General features: G+C 45.6%; 1 protein-coding gene across 2 annotated transcripts in view; it reads left to right on the top strand.

The window, feature by feature from the left end:
- LOC106751891 (photoreceptor-specific nuclear receptor-like) overlaps window positions 1–11898 on the top strand; it is a 35284-nt gene extending 23386 nt beyond the window's left edge. For both annotated transcript variants that reach the window (XM_014633141.1, XM_014633142.1), the window contains 4 exons: window positions 8376–8491; window positions 8673–8884; window positions 9750–10038; window positions 10557–11898. In XM_014633141.1, coding sequence (XP_014488627.1) covers window positions 8376–8491; window positions 8673–8884; window positions 9750–10038; window positions 10557–10795 — 856 coding nt within the window. In that variant the 3' untranslated portion in view covers window positions 10796–11898. The remainder of the gene's footprint in view (window positions 1–8375; window positions 8492–8672; window positions 8885–9749; window positions 10039–10556) is intronic.
- Window positions 11899–21788: the final 9890 nt, after the last annotated feature.

The raw sequence follows: 21788 nt of genomic DNA on the forward strand, positions 1-21788 counted from the left end.
CTTCTCACAATCCCTCTTCGCGCTTGGCTTTCGTCCTTCGACTCACCATTCACATTCCTCTCCAATATATTCTCCAGATAAATCGCCAAGAGTTGGAATTCCCACTTCAGAGTTAACAAAACGCACGGAGAAGACAAGTTTTGCTGGAACAGCTAGTTGTTTGCTAATACAGTGGGGAAAATAATTTTGCTGTTGCAGCAGGATGCTAAAATTTAGTTGGCACAGCCAAATTATTTCGCTCTCCATATATCCAGCAAATAGCAATTAATATTCTCAAGCGATCTTTCCGCTGTCACTATATTAACAAACAATTTGCTATTCTAGCAAAATGGTTTTCTCCGTGCGGAAGAACAGAGTGAAGTGTCGAGATTGCGGCGGCGTAAAGTTGTTAATCACGACGACGATCGAGACGTTACCCGTTCGTGCGAATCGATAGTGACGACACCCACGAGCAATCCGAAGCATCCTCTTTCGCTCGTTTTCTCGCGCGCGCGCGCACGCGATTACGTCGAAAGGGCAAGAGTGTTGAATGTTGGCCGCACACTCGTGAACCCGTATCGCAAAAGGCTCTACGAAATTTCAACTTAGACACGGTCGATTAGCAGCTTACGATGACGGGAACGGCGATCGATAGTCACCTGTGCGACGAGTGCAACGACAGGAGCAAGAGGGCCGGCGATGTTGTTGGCACGTTTGATCTTGTGCTGCGCACCAGGCTTAGCTTTCGCCGTTGTGAGCGACACGCCGAGCGTGATCTATCATGAAAAATTACCTTTGACTAGCAGCCCGAGTAGGTCGAGCGTTTTTCAGGTAACCGGCTGCCCAGGTTGGAACTAATGGAAAATCCATAGAGCGCCAAGGGGTGAACGTTAAAAGCGACGACGACCGACGGCGCAGCGCGCCGTCCTCGCGCGAGTTATTACACTCTACGTTCGTTACACGAGCGACGTGTGTACGATTATTAATCCTTTCGCGACGCGAGATTGCCTCTGATCCCCGGGGATCGATCCGACCTGTGGATCTGGCCTCTCATCGGCATTGCCGAGAAAGGCGCGGAGATTCGTGCGGTTGGAAATTAGCAACCCCGTCGTACGCTCTAACCGCCGATCGATGATTAGCATTAGCAGTGCTGAACAATATGAAGAAGATTGAAAAGATATCATACTTGAGCTCGTATTTTCCAGTAATTTCTTCTTACTGAAGTTTCGTTCAATTCATCTGCACGATTGACACACGGTCGGTGTTGTGTATGCTGTATCATCCCCCAAACGGAAAGTCACGCGATATTCAGCTCTATTGGTATAGTTTTAAAGTTTCGGAAAAAACCTCTTTTTTCCTCATTTTCTCGTGGATTTTTTCACAAAAATTCGTTTAGAAAAATTCACATGTGTTCGGTTAAAACCTGCCACGTTTACTTTTTATCGTAAAGAAAGTAAGAAACCAAAAATATTCGCGGGAGAATGTGGAAAAAACGTATTTTTCCGAAGCTTTAAAACTGTCGGAGAGTTCGGGGCAAGTTGGCTAAAAGGTAAGTTAGCTTAAATCGATTATTTCTGCTGTTTCCTAACAGATTACAGAATTAAGCAAGCAGAGATTTCAAACATGTCAAAGATGGTTATGAAATCCCTACGTGCTACACGGAAGAAAAAGTTTTACTGAAACAGTAAATTCTTTGTTAATATAGTGACAGCAAGAAGATTTGTTACACGAAAAAAAATTATTTTGCTGTTGTAGCAAAATGTGATCACGGCAACGATAAATTTCGATCGGCACCACCAAAAATTAATACTCTTAACTTAAATCTTTTTGCTGTCACTATATTAACAAACAATTTGCTGTTCCAGCAAAACTTGGTTTCTCCGTATAGATTCTCTAAGCTGTTAGAGAACGACAGAAATTAATTAATTAGCCAATTAGTATCCCTTTAGCCAACTTGCCTCGGCTTCCCTACTTGTAAGTAATGCATAAGCTGAAAATCGCATGGGTAACACTAGTTATAATAGTAGCAGGATCCTCTAATTATAATAATTTCAACTTTATGTGTACACATGAAAGGCTAAAAATTGTGTAATTGTAAAAAAATTTCATTCTAGGAAATAGTACAGCATACATAATGCTGATTGACTGATTAATTTGCTCGTTAAGAAATTTGACATACATATAGAGAGGAAGAGAGAGAAAAAGAAAGAGAGAAAGAGAGAGGGAGAGAGAAAGAGGGGAATAGAGAGGTTTAGAGCATCGTTGACAACTGAATGCGCGTTGCATCAACACGGGAATTCGCACACACACACACACACACACACACACATAGTTCCGTATTTACGTAATTGGATAATCTATTCTAATAAAACGACCCTCGCGCTCCGGCTATTTGATTTCATGCGATGCTTCGGCGCGGGTCATGACCATTTCTACTAGAATCAGCCGTTCGATTACGTAAATGTGGAAGTTCGAAACTTGTGCCGCCCGGGCCGGGACGTTAAATCGCCGGTGACGGCAAAATCCTAATTACATATCGGTGAGTTTCGTCTGAAGAGAACTTCGCCGTAATTACATGAAATATCATAACGAGCCACGATTCACCTCGTGAATGATGATAATCAGTAATTACGAGAGAAACTTACTCGCGAGTGAGTGATAAATCGAAGAAAGAATCGCCAAGTCGAAATTTTAAATTCCAAATTCTACGTTAAGTCTTCAAGTGGAGAGAACAGAAACAAATTTCGACTTGTTCCCGCAACAAGTGCTTCTCTAATGCTACAGTGGAAATTTAGACCTCTCGGGGGTAAATTAAAAATTCTACATTAAGTCTTTTTAGTAAAGAAAACAGAAGTAAGTTTCTACTTCGAAGGAGCACAGGAAATTTAGTCCTCCGGAGCCTAAATTCTAGTTCGACGTTAAGTCTTCAAGCGGAGGAAACGGCAGAACTTCTCTATTTGTAGCACCAAAAGAGCACAATGGAAGACCTTTGAACGCTCAATGTAGAACTAAATTGGATTTAAACCGGGAAACTAAAACTTCGACTCGGGGTTATTCCCTTCTTCATATCGCGGCGGGAAAAATGTCTGGTCGAACGAAGTCTCTTGTACGTACGGGAATAATAAATAATATTTATTCCATGTACAATAACGCTCTAAGAAAAACGTAGCTATAAACGGGCTGGAACGTTACACGTTCCTCGTCGCGCGATCGATCTTGCCTTTCCGACCGTCAGCCGACCGTCGTCTTCGGGCCGTGGATTACACACTTCGTCGATCACCCAGAAACGCTAACTGATATTCTTAACCCAGTAATTATCCCGATCACCTGCCCCCCCCCCCCCCNGGCAATTTGCCGCGCGTCGTGTGATCCGTCACTTGCATTTTGATCGGAAAGAAATACCCGGACGGGATCGCGTCCCGCGCTTTCACGAGATTCGAATCACCGCCGCGCGGTAATCGCGGATTAACGTGAGACCGGTGTGCTTAAACGACCAGATGAAAAAGGAAGCGCCCTGCCGGCATCGATTTTGCTCCTTTCACCTTGCGAAACGCGGAGTCTCGCCGAGGATCGATTTCGCGAGCGACCCGGTCGAAGGGGATGCGCGCTTCTCAACCCTTCTGCTGTCAACGAAAATCACGAGGTCGGCGGTCACGGAGAAAACAAGTTTCGCTGGAACAGCAAGTTGCTTGTTAACACAGTGATAGTAAACATATTTGTTATACGGAAAAAATAATTTTGTCATTGCGATAAAATTTACCCAAATTATTTTGCTGTCCGTGCTATCTGGCAATTAACATTCTCAACAAATCTTTCCGCTGCAAATTCCTTTTGCCGTCACTATATTAACAAACAATCTGCTATTCTAGCAAAGTCGTTTTCTCCGTGTTACGTTCTCCCACACGGAAAAAAAATTAGTCCTAAGTCAAGAATAGATATTCTCATATTTAAGCAAGGATATTGAATAAATAAATATAAATTCAATCGAAACTAAAATTCTCGCTTATGTAGGCCAATTTGCTCTCCGTACGCCGCGTCGAAAGTCGCGTTCGTCGTCTTCGGTCTGGCAAAATTATTTGCTTTTCCCGAACACTCAGCAGGGAGGTAGAAGGCAAGGACGCTCCCTCGCGCCTCTCTTTTCCGGACGCTTGTGAGCGACGTTCGAGTGTCGAGCCTGCTGCGGCGGAGGAACTGCGTGCGAAGCACCTCTCGCTAATGGAAGGATTAAACGCGGCGTGCGATGCTCTCGCACACGCACGTGTATATATATATACATAGCCGTATACAAGATATACGTGTGTTCGGCCGTCGAAAGGCCACCGCCGCTCGAGATTCCGTCCCGGTCGATCAGCGGCCGACTAGCAGCGGTAGTCGAGCACGGAGTCGCCGTTGACGATGCTCACGAAGATCGCCCGGGCGCGCTCGACGGAGGACGTCAACTTGCCGGCGTGACGCCGAGCATCGGTCTGCTCCTGCTGCGGCGGGCCCTCGCCGACCTTCCTCTCGAGCTGGCTCGCCGGGATCGGCGGAGTCGAGCGCACGTCGCTCTCGGACTTGGCGAACTTCCGGCCGCTGTCGACGACGTAGCGCGACGGCTCGAGCCTCTTGTACACTCTCTTCAGGCTCTCCGACTTGGTCTGCCTGATGACGGACGCGAGGCGCCGCTTGATGTCCGCTCGCGCGGCCTGCTGCGAGTCCTGCGTCCTGGCGGTGAGACTCGCGCCGACGTTCTCGAGCAACTCGAGCAGCCGGTCGAAGGACAGGCAGATCTCGTCGAAGGACCGCTGGCTGACCAGCAGGAAGCCCTTGCTCTCGTTTTCCTTCCTCTGCAGAACGCCCTCGAGCTCGGCCATGTCACTCTGCGCCGAGCGCAGGCTCGTCTCGGCGGCTTCGCGACGCGACCGTTCCTCGAGCAGCAGGAGGTCGGCCCGCTTCGCCTCCTCCAGCAGCCGATCGTGCTCCTCTTGGGCCCTGCTCAATTGCCGGAGGATGCTCCCGATCTCGTCTGGCTCGTCCTCCACGCTCTGCGTGGCGACGTCCACCTTGGTCGAGTCGAGGCTGCCCGCCTTGCCGGAGAGCTCTCGCGAGACGTTCTCGGCTCGATTATCGATCCTCGTCGACTCGTCGCGATTGGTGCGGCTCATCAGCTCCGGCTGCATGCGAGACTGAAGGTCCAGGCGGAGGGAGACCTTGGGCATCAGTCGAACCGACTGTGACTGCTGGGAGGTGACGTCGCGCACCGATTGCCGCCGGGTCTTCGTCGGCAGAACCGGGGCCGTTCTCCTCGGGTGAATCACCTGGGACGGCCTCCTCGACGGATATCTCGAAGGATTACAAACGGCCTGTTCGCCTCTTCGGACGGAAGACACGGTCCGCTGATCTCTCGTCTGCAGCCTCATCCACCTGTACTCGGACTTTCCCTCGGCGTCGTTCTCCTCCAGCCTCCGCATCACCTCCGTAGCGAGGCCTTCGTTCAGGCTCGCGTTCCTCCTGACATCCAGCACGGTCAACGTGTCGTTCTGGCTCAGCAGCTCCAACAGGTCCGGACCGACCTGGTCCGTCAGGCCGCAGTGTTGGAGGTCCAACGCCTTCAGCCAGAGATTGTCGCGTATCGCCTCGATCAGCTCCCTGACCGCGCAGTTGCCCAGCCGCGGGTTGTCGTTCAGGGTCAGCCGGCGGAGACCCCGCATCGACTCGAAGTTCGGCTCGCGGTATCTAAGCGACTGCTTCCAGGTGTCGTGGTACAGAGACAGCTTCTGCCGGGAGAGCGCGGACGCTAACGCCACGCCGGAGCTCGACGTGAGGTCGCAGTGGCTGAGGTTCAGCGACCTCACGCTGCGAGCGTCCGCGAGCGTGCGGCAGATCAGCTCGCAGCCGTCGTCGCCGATGTAGCAACGGCGGAGGGACAGATGGTGCAGGGTCTGCGTGCTCGACAGCCCGACGCAGAGCACCGCGACGCAGTCCGGCGGGAACGGGATACCCTCGAGCTCGAGGTGCGTCAGGCTGTGCGAGTTCCTCACGCATTGGCCGACGCTCTGCGACAGCCACTCCAGCAGGTAGCGCGTCAGGACCACCGGCGCCTTCCCCATCGCTCGCGCCTTGTCCTCCGAATTCACCTCTTCCAACGGCTTGCGACATTGGTACCTTGCGGGGGGGGAATATCGCCCACGGAAAGCAATTAGTACGAGCGAGAATATATGAAACTTGCTTGCCTGATGAAATTCTGTCCGCCAGAAATATTATGTTCGAGAAATTTTCTCGAATTGAGAGGAAAAATATCGGACGAGAGGAATGAAATTCTGAATGAACTGGAAATTCTGTCGGTTGAAAATATCGTTCTTTCGAACCGAGAGGAACGAATCTTTGATTTTTCAGGAAATCACTCTTCCTCCTCGATATTTTTCGTCTCAATTTGTGGAAATTATTCTTGCAAATAACACGCATTATTGATAACTATATATTTTCAATCATTAACAACTCGAAATTTTGTGCGTTATTAGCAAAATGATGCGAGACTTTTTTGTCCACCTCATTCTTTCGTTCTTCACGAAGTTTGAGAATATTCGAGAAATTAATACGTAATTGTACGAAAAGAATTTGTCTCTAAAACTGTCGAGAGAGAAGAAATCGGCGGGCCGGAGTTTCAACCTGCTGTGTATGCTGATCGATCTGAGTGAGCGATCGAGGGAGAGGGAATTCAAGATCGGTCCCCAGTCGTCCATCTTGACGCGATCAGTGGTGAAGTCCAAACTGTGCGGCAGGGTCACACATATCACCGGCAACGGTCGCACTCGTTGCTGCTTGCACAGCTCCATGTAGCAGCTAGCAAAGTTCCTGCCAGCCGGAATCGCCATTTTCTGCGGCGGTGCGGCCGCATCGATCTTCCGTCGGCGTCGCGACGGAACTTTACCCTCAAGCGTCGTAATGATGCCGGTGGTTGTACCTCCGGAATTATGAACAGTCTCGTCCGCTGCCGCATCGGTATAAATCGGCACGTTAGCGGATGCTCTCTCTCCCTTGCTTGAATAGACAGCCTTTCTTTCGCACGATTTGGCAATAGGAATTTGCTCAACATGACGACAAAGTCGAGTTACGAAACGGGGGATTACGTTAAATGAGGTACCTTGGCCGGTTTTTCGGGAGCAGAAGAAGAAGCGATTAAGATCAGTTTCTCGAAAGCTAGTTTCGTCTGGAAAGACGAAACCTTACGAGCTGCGCGCGATGACGTATCTCTACATTTTGTAATTTCGAAAATCTTACACGAATTTCCCGTATCCTGGCAAGAAGGAGGCGCTCCGTGCTTCACCGTCATTCGCGCGAGGAACTATTCCGGTTGAGAAACAAGAATTTACCTCTGCCGTTGTCGCTTCGGCCGAAGAGTAACCGCGAAGTCCACGCGAAACGTCATCTGCGTTATAAGATTTCCGCACGAGAGACCGAGCTGAGAAGATCGGCTTGGTCGGAAAGAACGTCTCTCGGAAACATCGGACGAGGCTTTCCTCTTCGCGCTCCGTTCCCGACCGTTGTAACAGCCTACCCACCCGAAATCAACGTATAAAATATCGCCACGCGAAATACGATGAACCTACAAACAAAACTCGCGCGCGAGCGGACTGAAGGTGTCGTCGCTTGTGATCGTTGCACTTTGATTTATCGCCCGGTCGAGGCTGGATTTTCGGAAATTACAACGCGCGCAATGCGACCGATCTCGCACAAACTTTGAAGCGGGAGGTAGAAATGACGAAGATAAATTACCTTCCTCGCCCTTCTCTTCTCTTCGTATAGTAAAAAAAATATTATGATTTATCGCTCAAAAATCAAAGATTTTTTATATGTGTAAAATATATTCTTAAACTTAAATTTTTCTTCAAATTTTTAGAGATTTGCATTTCACCACATTAAAAAAAGAAAGCAATAATAATAAAATTAAAGTTCTATAATAACAAATCAATTAGAGAGGAGGAAAGTCTATGAAATTGGATCGTCCTTTATGGTAATGGAATTTATTACTTAGGCTCAATCTTTATTTTTATATTCATCGATACGGTTTGCGCAGCATTTATTATTACGTTTGCGGAACTCTACTCTTTGCGAGCCTATTTTTCATATTGAAAATGGTCCCGGAAAAGCCGGGCCGAAACATCTGTAATATAATAATTTTATTATTGAATAAGCACTGTATTGGTGCTTTTATTTGCGCATTTTTTTTACTAGCGTTCGGCTCTCATAAGTCTTTCTTCTCCCCGATGGATTTCCAAAAAAAGTTGCTCGACACCACAAATTGAAATTAAATTTGAGCGCATTTAACAGCACGAGCTTCTAAGTAATTACATTATTATTAGTCTCTTATATTCATTGTCAGACTTTTTAATTTTTACCCACGGCTTGTTCCGCAGACCACCGGTGTCTTTGGCCATGGCGAGATATACCACGCCGTTACCTCTGCCGACAGTCGCACCTACGACAAATTCCGCGAACAATACGACGCCACCCCGGCAGGATAACGAAGACGGTACGCGTTCTCAACGCTTAACATAATCGTTATGTTTAACAAACATCATTAACACCTTTACGGATGACTTTTGTAATAATAAAATAATAATAAGGACTTTCATCGAAATAATCGTGGTATACTTGCGAAAAGGTGTATGTGTGATATGTTTGTATGAGAAGAATTTCTCGCGTTTAAGCAGGAAACGCGTCGGAGGACAGCATAGACGTAACGAACGAGGAGCCGTTGACACCTCAACGGAGCGGGTGCGCGCAGCTTCCGCCGGTGCTCCCGTCGTTATATTCACCCGCGAGTGCTGAGACGGTCTACGAAACCAGCGCGAGACTACTTTTCATGGCCGTCAAATGGGCAAAGAACCTTCCCTCTTTCGCTAGTCTACCATTTCGAGACCAGGTAACATATCACAATATCATGAATGTTTCTACCAATGTCGATTATACCTTTTAACTTGAGTTTAAACACTCTTCCGACAAAAATTTCACAGCCAAATATTTAAGACCGTCTTAAGTTCACCCTCAGATTTGTTTTGTAACCAATGAAATGAACCATACGGCATCTGAAGGTAATCTTAAATATTAGATCTTAGATATTAGATATGACTGTGAATACCTACCTTAAACTCCCCGAGTCGAAATTTCAGTCCCGCATTAAGTTTAGTTTAGTTCTACATTATGTCTTGAAAATTCTTCTATTATGTTTCTTCGATGCTACAAATGAGAAGTTATTGTCGTTTTCTCCACTTAATGTAGAACTAAAATTTAGATTCTGAAAGTTATTTCCGTATTCTTCACTTCTTGAAGAATTAACGCAGGATTGAAAATTTCGTCTCGGGTCAGGTTAAAATTTAATCGACACTGAGAAAAACTAGTACCTGTTTATTTTATAGTCAAATATATCAATTGAACATGTATTCAGGTATTTAGCACGCGATTTTAGCGTACACTTGTCCGATATTTAACATTGATAAATCGGCGATTGCGACAGTAACAGTCGTCGGAAATTAATCAGACAAGCAAACGATATATATATTATATATATATCAACGACCAAATCAATTGATGAAAGATTAGTTCTCCCGCAAATCAGACGAAGACTTTATCGTCACTCCGTTATTTTTGTCCCAGCGGGATTATCGGGCAGTGGGATGGAAGCGTTGAAATATTTCTTTAATTAAAACAACACGCTAATAAAATAACGAGACATCCCAGGCGTCAACGGAATACCTAATTACGCTCGATCGATCGTGTTTATCGCGCAGGTAATATTACTTGAGGAAGCCTGGTCGGAGCTGTTTCTCCTGAACGCAGTTCAATGGTGCCTGCCGCTCGAGTCGTCGCCTCTCTTCAGCGCCGCCGAGCTGACGGCTCTGACCCTCTCGCCTCATCCGCATCCGCACTCGGGGATGCATCTGCAAACCACCACGGGAAAGCCGAGCCAAGTGGCGGCGGATGTCAGGCACTTGCACGACACCCTGCAGAGATACAAGGCGGTCATGGTAGATCCCGCGGAATTCGCCTGTATGAAGGCCATCGTCCTCTTCCGCCCAGGTTAGCGATCTTTCGTCTCCACACGATGAAAAATTCCGTGTTAAATTTCACATATTTCACATATTCCAAACACAAATCTTTCTGTTGATTCGACACGAAGTGAACGTGTTGAAAAGCAACATAAATGTTATATATAAGATTAACACAAAATTAATTGCTGTTTCTAATTTTTACTCAAATTCTATTCGAAATAGCGTGAAAATTTGTACAATCAGTCACTAAAAAGGTGCAATACCTTTTTTTTCGATGAGTTTCGCAACGTATCTCGCATCCAATAGGAAGATGTATCTCCTGATAATTATTACAAAACAAATTCTCCTATTGGACACGAGATGCGTTCCGAAACTTATTAAACAAAAAGTCTTTTCGTGACTGACCATACGCAAAAAATTCTCCTTATTTTACTATATTCGTAAACCGATTGAATTCAAACGATGTTACGGGAGAGTGTTTTGCTTAACTGGATGATACACAATTTCACGGGCTGAGCTGCTGGAGAACGAATTTTCTCGTTACAGAAACTCGCGGCCTGAAGGACTCCAGCCAGATCGAGAATCTGCAGGATCAGGCGCAAGTGATGCTGGGACAGCACGCGCGCGCTCAACAGCCAGCCAGTCCGGCCCGCTTCGGCAGACTGTTGTTGCTGCTGCCGTTGCTAAGAGCCGTTCCAGCGGCGAGAGTGGAGTTGATCTACTTCCACAGGACCATCGGCAATACGCCGATGGAGAAGGTCCTTTGCGACATGTACAAAAACTAAGGCCACCTCGGCAAAGAGTTACGAAGTGGCGCGATGAAAAGCGACCGCGCGGTCGAGCAATCCGCGGGATCCGAAGAATCTCGAGACGAAAGTAGGATTCGTAGGAGACACGATCGGTCATCGAAAGTGGAGTTGAAGCAAAGGCCGAGGCGAGAGAGAGAGAGAGAAAGAGAGAGATATTCCCCGAATGCAAAGATCAAGGATATCTCGAGCTTCGTTCCGACACGATCAGGCCTAAGGACGAAGTCCTGTGTCCCTTCGGCAAATTCGCGAGAACTCCGATCGGCGGGTATTCCTACTACCGGTACAAACGCGAGGCACACAGAGGCGGGGGATAGCGTCGCAAACGAATTCAACGGCAACTAAAGTCGACCGAGGGACACGTCAATCGCGGCGTAAATATACACACATAGATATACATGTATTTATTTATTATAGACATATTTATCGAGCGTTAGGCCCGGCACGTTGATAGAACGTCACCCGCTTTCGCCGAGAACGATCGGATGGATCGACGCGGAGAAGTGGAGGGACGTTTCGTTTTCTCCTTTCTTGTCTTTTGTACCTTGTTTTACGTTCGTCGTAAAGTTACCGAATTAGAGAGGAAAGTGACGGAGGGCAAGGAGAGACACCCCGTAGCTTGGTGAATGAACGTCGGAAATGCGGGACTAAATTATCCTTCGAATGTATTCCTGTGAATTCGGTATGTGAAATATTTTCTCTTTTTCTCCTTTTTTTCTCAGCGAGCAAATTAATTCGGATAGATAAATATGTGCACACGGACAAATTTATGCGTGCGAGAGATGCGATTGGTAAACCGTGGCGATATACTTGTCGCCATCGGGATTAAGTCGCGTGTACAAATAACCGAGGCGACAACACGAATACGTGAAATTTAATTTAGCGTATGAAATTGACCGGCACAAAAGTATCTTCGTTCACGAAGATGCGGGGGTTGCTTTCTCGGCGCTGTAAATGAACGCTCGTCCGCACTTTCTCTGTATATTTCGTGTTGTGATACGTGATACTATTCGCTGTAAAAGTCTACGTACTCTCAGTCGGTGATATGTATTGTAACGAATACTTGTAATAAAAGTAAATCTGATTAACTCCGGTTATCTCCGTTAATTCATTGTCCCGTGCAGTTCTAATTTGATTTGCGATTATTATCGTTTTAGGTTGCGCTCATTATTAGTAAACAGCGGGTAAGTATAAGTAGTTGAAAATAACAAAAAGTTATCTGACGATCGAAAATGACGAAACGACGAAGCTGATGAAATATATCGTGAAAATTGCTGATCGTATCTGTATACTATCGATAAAAAGGAAAGAAAATGATTTTGCGGAAAACTGTTAAGAAACATATTAAAAAACGAGTTAATAATTAATATGCTAGAAAAGGACGCCGCATAAAGACCCGAATAAAGAAGTATCGAAATACAATTAGCGACGGCACCGCGTGAAAATATGGTCGTGAATAAAAAGCAGGAAGAAAATATTTTGCGAAAACGGGGCAGACGACTGTTACAAAACGTGATCAAAAATGAATTAATAATTAATTGCTAGAGGAAATCACACGAACACCTCGCAAAGTTCATAGATCGCCGGCGTATTTGACAAGGAGGGGTGAGAATCCACCCTGCGGTCCCCTCGAAACGCGATTTGACTTCGGTCGCAAGCTACGTATACACACACATCCGCAACCCCGTCACGGTGGTTGTTGCATAAACGTACATATTTATTTATCACCGCATAATCCCTGACTTCCCCTCCCAACGAGGGTTTTGCCACATGGCAGTTTGACGGTCCCCGGCGGAGTTACCCCCCTCGCCGCCGCTTATAAATTACATCGGGGCTCGAGCGAGGTTTAAGGGCCTGCTTAAGTTGTCAAAGCAATCGGGGAGTTAAACGCCCCGGCGTCGGGGGTGAGCGTCCTTAATGCCTTTTCGAGCGGATCTACGAAACGCGCGGAGTCAGGCGGCGAACCGCGGAGAATAATTGGGGGAAATACTCCGTCTGTATGGAGAAAACGTGGCGGAATTTTGGAAAGATGGGAAAAAAATCTCGAACGAGCTTCTTCACTTACATTTTTCCTTGATCGTAATATGAAATATATTTGGCTGGAGGAGCTCTTTTACATACCTGACGATCTGCGTCGTCGCAGAGATAATTTTTACAACCTGTGACCTTAAATATCATCAGTAGAAACGAGGAAGCTGCACAAGTTATGGGTGATTCCACGGGCTCATCAAGATCGGAAGAAGCCGTCTCGACGACGCCTCGGTAGATTAATCCTCTCGCAGCCTTCCGACACGAGGAATACATCGCGTGACCGAGGATTAAAAGAACAGTTATCGCATTCGACGCGCTTGTCGTCGAAGTGGGACGAATCAACGCTTCCTGAGAGACACCTGTATCAAGCCCCCCTTCCGTCGTAAGTCCCGCGCGCAGAGAGCCGGTAACGAATTTCGATATCCATCCTCCGACGAGGAAAGGGCGAGCGTAGGCATGGCGGCGCGCGGGGATGGATAGTATTGACTCGCTTCCGCGGATGTGCGGGGGCGGAGTTTTCGACCTGTCTCCCCCGCGTATATCCGCCCGCGGCCCCGGAAAGCAGGGGAGCCGGGGTCGAGCCGGGCTCGATCCGGTCGTTGGGAAGGGTGGTGAGACTGACTCTCGCGGGGCTGTCAACCCACCCCCCACCCACGCGGCGACAAAACTCCCGCTGAAGGGTGACCCAGCAATGGCGGCGGGACTTGTTGTATTTCGCTTTCGAGGTGAGCTCTCTCCATTCCCTTCTACCTTCTCGATTCCGGAAGGGAGGGGGGTGGTACGAGTAACACAGGGGGATGCGGGGGCGACCGGGGGAATAGAGAGAGAGGGTGGAGGACTATATCGCTCGGAAGCAGCAACCTCCATTTATTTTATTACATTATCATACCAACTAGGCGCTCGATAAGTGGGGCTTTAAAGCGACGGTTCTCAAATCGTTCCGTGCGCGACTCTTGCGACGATGTTCGCGATCCCGAGGATGTGCTGCATCCTTTCGTCTGGAAATCTCTTTAACTCTTTATCGCGACTAACCTGTTAGAGCGGTTTTACTCGTCGGCACGAGAGAGATGACCGTTGCGCTAGAACTTCGCGGGGACTGAGTACCGGCGGCCGGTTAAAGTAACTATTAGCTTTCAGCGTGCGTTAATTTACAGCCGAAACAGTTTCATCGTTCACCTTGGAAGATAGTGCGTTCGCAACTGCGTTAATTCGCTGCATGTACAGGTGTTAGACGCGACGGTAACAAAGAGAGATCTCGACGAGAATCAATCGCAAGCAGGTGACGGACGTATCGTCGATCGACGGTTCTTGATCGACGATACCGTCTCACTTTGGGAGAAACGTTAAGCTTCGAGCTCGTAAGAAAAAGGAATCTAACGTCGGAAATTTTCGGCAGCGATCGTCGCAAGTCTCCATTGAACATTTCCGCCGCAACGTGTCGCGCTTCAACCGATTAGCCTGTCATTAACTCCGAGCCATTGATTCAATTAACGCAGCAGCCAATCCGAAATTTTTACCGCTCGCGCTTTTTCCGCGTCGGACGGCTTGACACGGGAAATTGGGCGAGTTGCCGACGATCCGCGCGCATGTGTTGCGACAATACGCGATCGCGCGCGCTCGGAACCGCGGCTTTAATTATATCATAAACGGAATTTGATGCAGCGCATTTTGTTTGAGCATTAAATCGCGCATCGGTCCGCGCGAGCCGCTCGTTAAGTAGAATTAAAACCGGCGGCGGCGACACGCGCAGAGCAGAGGCGCCGCGCGATTTAACGACCATCGATTATCAACGCGAGTTTAAATTGAGCGCGAATACAATTATCCCGGCGCGGATTTTACAATCTCGTTAGACATATCCTTTTCACTGGGCACGCGACCGATTTAATTTCGCGCAAACACTCGCCGTCGGATAATATCACCACTCCTTCGCGCCAGCGATCCTCCCGGCAACAATGTTCCGTGTTAATAATTTCGTCGGTAAATAAATGCTCTTTCGGGAAATCCGAAATTTTCCCGCCCTTTGACGAAGATGAAGTTATCATCGTGTCGTTAAACGAACGATGTAAAATATCACTTTCACAAGACAGCTTAGTCTCTCTCTCTCTCTCTCTCTCTCCCTCCGCGCGATTTTGCTCCCGATAGTTTGGGAAGGAATTGTTAAAAAAAATCGATGCGAATTTTTTTCTTTTTAAGGAAGAAGAATTCAAGGGGAAAATGAAGAAGGTCGATTTGGTCGAATCCTCTTCCCGTTTGTGGTTATTCAAGATGAAGTGGCCGCCCTCCTGGTCGAGAACGAGCGCGACCGTAATCCCGGGGAGTACGTGAGACGGAAGTCTGATTTCTTAAACAGAAATCCAGAACTCGCGGGTGCCCGGGTGAAAAATTCGCGGGGATTTCGCCGGAGTAGTTACCCTGTAAACGACGATGGAGTGTACGACTGATGAAATATACGCGCGCTCCGCGGCAGTGCGACCTAAAAAATTGTTAACCCTCCATTGAATATTGGTAAAATCAAATGACGCTTCGCGGGAAAAGGAGTCGTCGATACGCAAATTCGACATATTTTTCTCTCCCGTAAATCACGGGGGCGTCCTTTACGTGAGAATTTGCGCAAGATGGGCCTCTTTATAAATGTCGATTTGGTTACTCAGATATTGAACGACGAAAGAGTGAAATAACGAAGCACCAGAGGAGTTCTTGATTTTTTTACGCTTCGTTAATAACACCTTCGTCTCCTTTTTACTTTTATGCGTATGAAAATATACCGAATTCTCAATGATATCATCACTTCAAAAGCTCTTTTAAACCCATCAAAAGCTGTCGTTTAATATCTATTAAAAGGGAGGAGAGACACGGCGACGAGATTCCTGAGAGAGAAGGTTCGTCGAGAATGAACCTGCGGTGGTCAGGAGAGACTGTCGGACCACTTTCACCCCCGCGCCCTCCATCTCTCATCCTCCCTCTTTCCTAAAATCAATAGGTACGTCGCCGCCCGTCACGCTGTGCATTGTGCAACATAATTGCTCAACGATTAAACAATATACATTATAAGCCGCGCGGAAATGCAATCGTTAATGCATCCGGTCGTGTGTTATCGAGGCGGTCGGTATTAAACCGCAAGCTCTGCCAATTAATGATTAAGTCCTCCGGCAGCGTCGCAAAAATCTGTTTGGCAATCGTGACAATTCGTAGTGGAACGTATTGTAGTTAAACAATTAACTGTATGAAGCGTGAAAAACGTAATATGTGTGCGTATCTCACTTGTTGAAAATCCGTGGTTCTCATTTCCGAAAGGAACTCGTTACTCGTCGATTTTGCCGCACCACCGAATCTTAATCCGTTCGATTAAAATTTAAGAACGAGTAGCTTGTCAAGCAACCCTCTCCTCCTCGTCGTCGTCGTCGCGGCGGCATCGTTACAATTATCTATCCAATTATTTTCCTTTCCGCTCAGGCAACGTTTGCACGTCGCGTGCCGATGGCTTGTCATCCGTAAAGCCGCGCGACTCGTTCAGTGAACCGGCGACCGGAGCCTTTGTCTCTTTCGCGAATTAATTTCAAGGACGAGGACCTTTTATGCGGGACGAGCCGAGAGCCCAATTTATGCTTAAACAAGGAGCATCTTCGCATAACTTAGCGTTGCGTGAAACACGACGTCAAAGGGAGGAAGTTCCTCCCCTGGAGGGCTCCCCGTGGACTTATCGAGCTTCAAAGATGAAAAGAAGAGGCTTGTCGATCTGCTACGCGAACAAATACGCTAACCTTTGTGGTTTCTCGAAATAAACGTGCGGAAAGTAATCCAGAATGATTCATAAAATTAATCTGTCGATCCTCCTCCGATCTCTGATGTCTCTTAATTTCATAACTGTTTTTTTTTTATTATTCCACCTCGATCTCTTTTCTATATACACAAGCAGGATATTTTTGACTACTCACGATCTATATTAATTTCTCGAAAGCATACTTTGAAAAAAATATTTTATAATAGATGATTATTTATTAATAGAGTAACACAAAGAGCGCGCGGTAATTAGCAAAAAACAAGATTTTCATGTCGATTAATAACGCGTGGCTGAGAGATAATTCAGTGGATACTTCAGCTACTGGAAAATAATATAAAACATTTAATGCGTGGTTTCTTCCCACGCGGTCTCCGTACAATGTATTCGCACTTGGATCGATATTTCGTCGGTAACGACGGAATCACGGAAAACCGATGAGCCTCCTCCGGAAAAGTAACGTCCCATATTACTCAATTTCGCGAGGGAGGCACCGACTCGAGAGAGTCTATCGTACTTTGATAAACTGAAATCACACTCGCGAAGGGGAATCGAATGTGTGAGAGAGATGTGCCACGGAGAATTAGAAACTTTATATTATAGATATTGATAATTGAAGCGCTTGGCATTCATGCGAATACTGTCGACGAAACAATAATTCTGGAAACTTCCGTTCCGGCTATCAAATAAACTCGATGGATCTGAAGGTAAAAAAAAAAAAAACACTTACATAACAAACTTCAGTAAACCATCAAGCGATATTTACGAAGTGTCTAGGCAGGAAATTCCCAAATTATTGAATTTTAATGATGCATCCTAGGACTTAATTATCGTGAAAATCATAATACGAAAATATTAAAGTCACAACAGTTTCCGACCGATAAACGATCAAAGTTGGCCAATGATAACGCGTAAATTTCGCGACCTGCAACTACGCGAGCACATGTACCGACTTGTCGTCCATTATTGATTTTCGCGACTCAGCTAATATTGGTTGCTTTTACAATTTAGCTAATTTTGTCTTTTCTTCTCCATATGGGGACTTTTAACTTCAATTAAGTTCCTGGATGCGTTATTGAAGTATCATACGATAGTCTTGGCATAGACATTTTGTGTACGTAATTTTTACACAAATAGAGGATCGTCCTTTATCATCCTAACTAGTATACTATGTGACGATGTTATCCAAGGTTGGCATACAATCTTCATGCTACCAACCGCTGATTTCTCGTATACTACGCGTTGCTAAGTTTAGAATTTTCTCACGACGATAACGTCAATGGCTGATAAATTATTAAATACGGGTCAGATAGCGGCAAGAGTGAGTGAAATTTTGTCATCAACTGATAATAACAAAAGAACTCCCAAAAATGATGTGATATGAATAAAAATCTCAATAATGTGGGTGTGTAAGAATATATAATGTTGAATATTTCAATATTTGTTTCAATATTTATAAAAATTTACGTACTATATGATATCGATTTTATCCCAATAAATTTCATTTCACAATATAGCTCAGTTGAAACATCTAATTCCATACAAATTTATTACACAACTTAAAAAGCAATCGGGAATTATATAAGATGATTCTATAAAATTATGCTACAAGAAGTATTATGCTACAAGAAGTATTTCATTTAATTGTGTTTTACATTTAATTATATTAATTACGCTTGATTCAAATCTATGCCAAAGTTGTCTTCCAATTCTCCTTTTTCTGAACTACAAACAAATAATTGGATAGAGTAAAACTAACTTCGAACTACAAACTTTAAACTACAAACATATGATTGGCTAAAGTAAAACTAATTTAAATTCCGGAGGTTCTTAATGCACACCGGAGACGTCAATATTATTCGTTACCGTTTTAATGCAGAGATCTTCAAATTACGATAAACGCCACTCGCGTCGTTAATGTTACCGTCGCACATTCGCAATCCGATTTATGAGTTGAGTAAATGTCGTTACGTGACTAAAGTTCATAATGGAGTGGTAAATATTTTACATCACATTAAGGACATTAACCTCGAAGCATCTCAACGTAATACACCGTATATGTGAGTTTGTTGTGTATGTATGTGTAAGAGAAAGAGAGAGAGAGAGAGAGAGAGCACTTTAAGTCATCTAAAGTTATGCTCTGCTTAATTTCTCTGCTTTTTCGTCGCTGTTCGCGCGTAATATTTGTACACGGAATAATTCGAGCTGCCGCTTAGAAAATCGTGGCGCCCGAAAATTACGGCCAGCCCTGCTTGTCGTCGGCGAAGATGTTGTTTCCCTTTCCCCTTCTCCGTGTCCCACCTACGCCATTTCCACTCGGTTTTCTCACATATACATACGCGTGTGCGAGCGCGCGCGCACAGCCTCACAGACCTCACTCCTCCTGGTCCTCACCCCCTTACCACCCCTACAGGCTGCTGCTGCGGTCGCTGAATGGCCGAAAGTGGGGGAGCCCCTTTTAGCTGCCCACGCAATCAATAGCAAGGCCTGCCGCTTCTACTGAATGGACTTGGCCGCATCCCCCCGCGTCAACCCCCTCCTCCATATTGATTACTACGCCGGGGGTGGGTCGGCGCGAGGGAGTGCGGGGTGCCGCTCTATCGACCGGGCCAGCTGTATTACTGTTCATTCATAAATTTTCGGTTTTCACTCATGATGCTGCTGCCGCGGTCTGACTTCGCGTTTGCTGCCGAGTAAACTCCACGTGAGTAACACCAACTCGCAAACATTAATTAATCAATATCAGCCAGAATTCAACTATGACTTTTGGCCACACCATTTTAGTGGATTAACCGGCATTTTTTGTCTTTTTCTTACTGGAACCCGAACTCCAGAAAGAAGGCGGAATCAATTGAACGTCAGTTAGCTACTACTCCTTTAAGGTGACTCTGTTATTTTCCAAATTTCTTAGAAAGAGCGACGTCGCTGTGTTAACTGAGATATAACTTTTGTAAGAATGAGCGAAATCGTTGTTATTAATAAATACTAACGCCGATCAAGCAATTAATTAGAACTTGCACAGCGTCAGTTAATTGAACTTCTAGGGGTTTTCCCTAGTTTTATTTCCAGACAAGGAGGGAATATAGATTGTATAATTTCGACTTTTACCACGCCTCACTGAGTCGTCGCATGTCGGTAAAAGTGGCCTGTTAAAATGATCGTCCGTTAGATGAGATTCCGACGTCTATGTTTCATCGTGGCGTTTGTAGGGCGCCCGTCACTTCGTCGCTGAAAGGGTATAGTAACGGGCGAGTGAATGGGATCGGAGAGTGACTCGCATTCTAAATTACAAACTCGTACTCCGAGACGTTTCACGATAGTTTCACCCAGGCTCTATTAGCTCTACCGATCTCTTTTTTCCCTCTTTCTCTCTCTCTCTCTCACTCTCTCTCTCTCTCTCTCTCTCTCATAATTTCAATCAGCACGCATTTACTCACCGGAGAGTCGGGATTTTTACCATTAATTCAATTCACCGTTTCATTTCATTCATCGAGTATTATTGCACGTTGCCGTGAGCTTTCAAAGAAAGCTCCTTCGTTGTCCCTCTCTCTCTCTCTCTCTCTCTTTTTCTCTGTTCTTTGGATACTTTCAAGGAATCCAACTCGTGGAGTCTCTTTCTCGAGAACCCGAGAGACACACGACGGTCTTTTAATCCGGGTCGGCAAATTACACGGTGCTAACTTCGAAATGACCGGCGTTTAATCTGTCTCTGGGAGCTCTACATCGTTTACGAAAGGCTTAAGGGAAATTTTACGTCGAGACGCCCGATTCCTCTATCTTTTTCCAGAGAAACGTAAAGATTTTCGCGAACGGTAATTCGTATAATTTTCAAATACGTCCAAAACGCAGTGCGCAAACTCAACGGATGCGAGTCATAAACATACACAGTGAACAATTTAACACATCTTAAAACGGTCCATTCAAATCTTTATGTTAATTTAACACAAAATAGATATGTTGAAAGTAATACAAATATTATATCAAAACTGAAAACAAAATTAATACGTTAATCGACAGAACACAAAATGTTGAGATAACATAAATAGAATACGTTAAACTCACATATGTGTATGTTCAAAATTTAACACAAGCATTTGAACAAGAATCGATTTTAACACGAAATGATTTTTACTGTGTAGTACGATAGAATACGATGTTAATCGAGCGTTTAATTTTCCAGGCTTAAGGTACACCACCAAGTGGGCATGCCATACTTTTTTCCATTCTCTAACGACACGTTCGTAAATTCATTGCCCGCTTCGAAGCAAGCGAAGCCACATCTCATCTAAGTGGTAACGAAATTACTCTGCGACCCTTAACAACAAATCGCGGATCTGCGTCACATGGCTTACGGGGGCAGGTCTCTCGAGGCACCGTATTAACCTTATTCGCGCGAAATTCTACATGTCGGTGCGTTGATCCTCCGTTCAGAATTATTGACACCGTACTAATCCACGAGATCGGACCACGGATTGCTGTGGATATCACGTCGCACGTGGACCCGGAGAGTGGTTGTAAAAGATGTTGTAGTTTAGCGAAGAGAGATTTACGGGGCCGTAAGGCATGACAAAGCACAGGGATGAAGGTGTATCTTCGCGAGGAAAGACACTCGAGTTGAGAGAATCCCCTGTCCGTTGAAAGGAGGAGAAAGGTCGGGATATAAAGTTGGTTAATAGGTATTTTTAATAGACACATTTATACGAGCGGAATAAAAGAGGACGGGGAAAAAAGAGACGTAAAAATTCCACGTAGAAAGATTTCCTACTTTCAATGAATACGATTCTCGCGATGAGACCCGCGCAATTAATTGGAATTCGATTGAAAGCAAATCAACACCTTTCGTGTAAAATGCGCTGACTTTTTATGAAAATCAACCAAATTCTCATCGCTTACATAGCTCTCTCTCTCTCTCTTTCTCTATCTCTCTCTTCCATTCTATTGTCGTCGTTTAATTCTTATACAACATCCGATTCGAATATCCTTTATCCTTACTTTCTTCTTAAAAACTTTATTATTTTATTTTTGTCACATCACAGGAGACGTATCGTAAAATATTTGAGCGGGAGATGACGTAATAGCCCGAGGGGGTATGATTTCGCGCAGGATATTATTAGATTATACAATATCGGTATAATGGCGGCAGCGCGTAGGCCAAAACGTAGT

This window comes from Dinoponera quadriceps, unplaced genomic scaffold (assembly GCF_001313825.1).
Source record: "Dinoponera quadriceps isolate SergipeBrazil2010 unplaced genomic scaffold, ASM131382v1 scaffold316, whole genome shotgun sequence".
NCBI classification, from domain to species: Eukaryota; Metazoa; Arthropoda; class Insecta; order Hymenoptera; family Formicidae; genus Dinoponera; species Dinoponera quadriceps.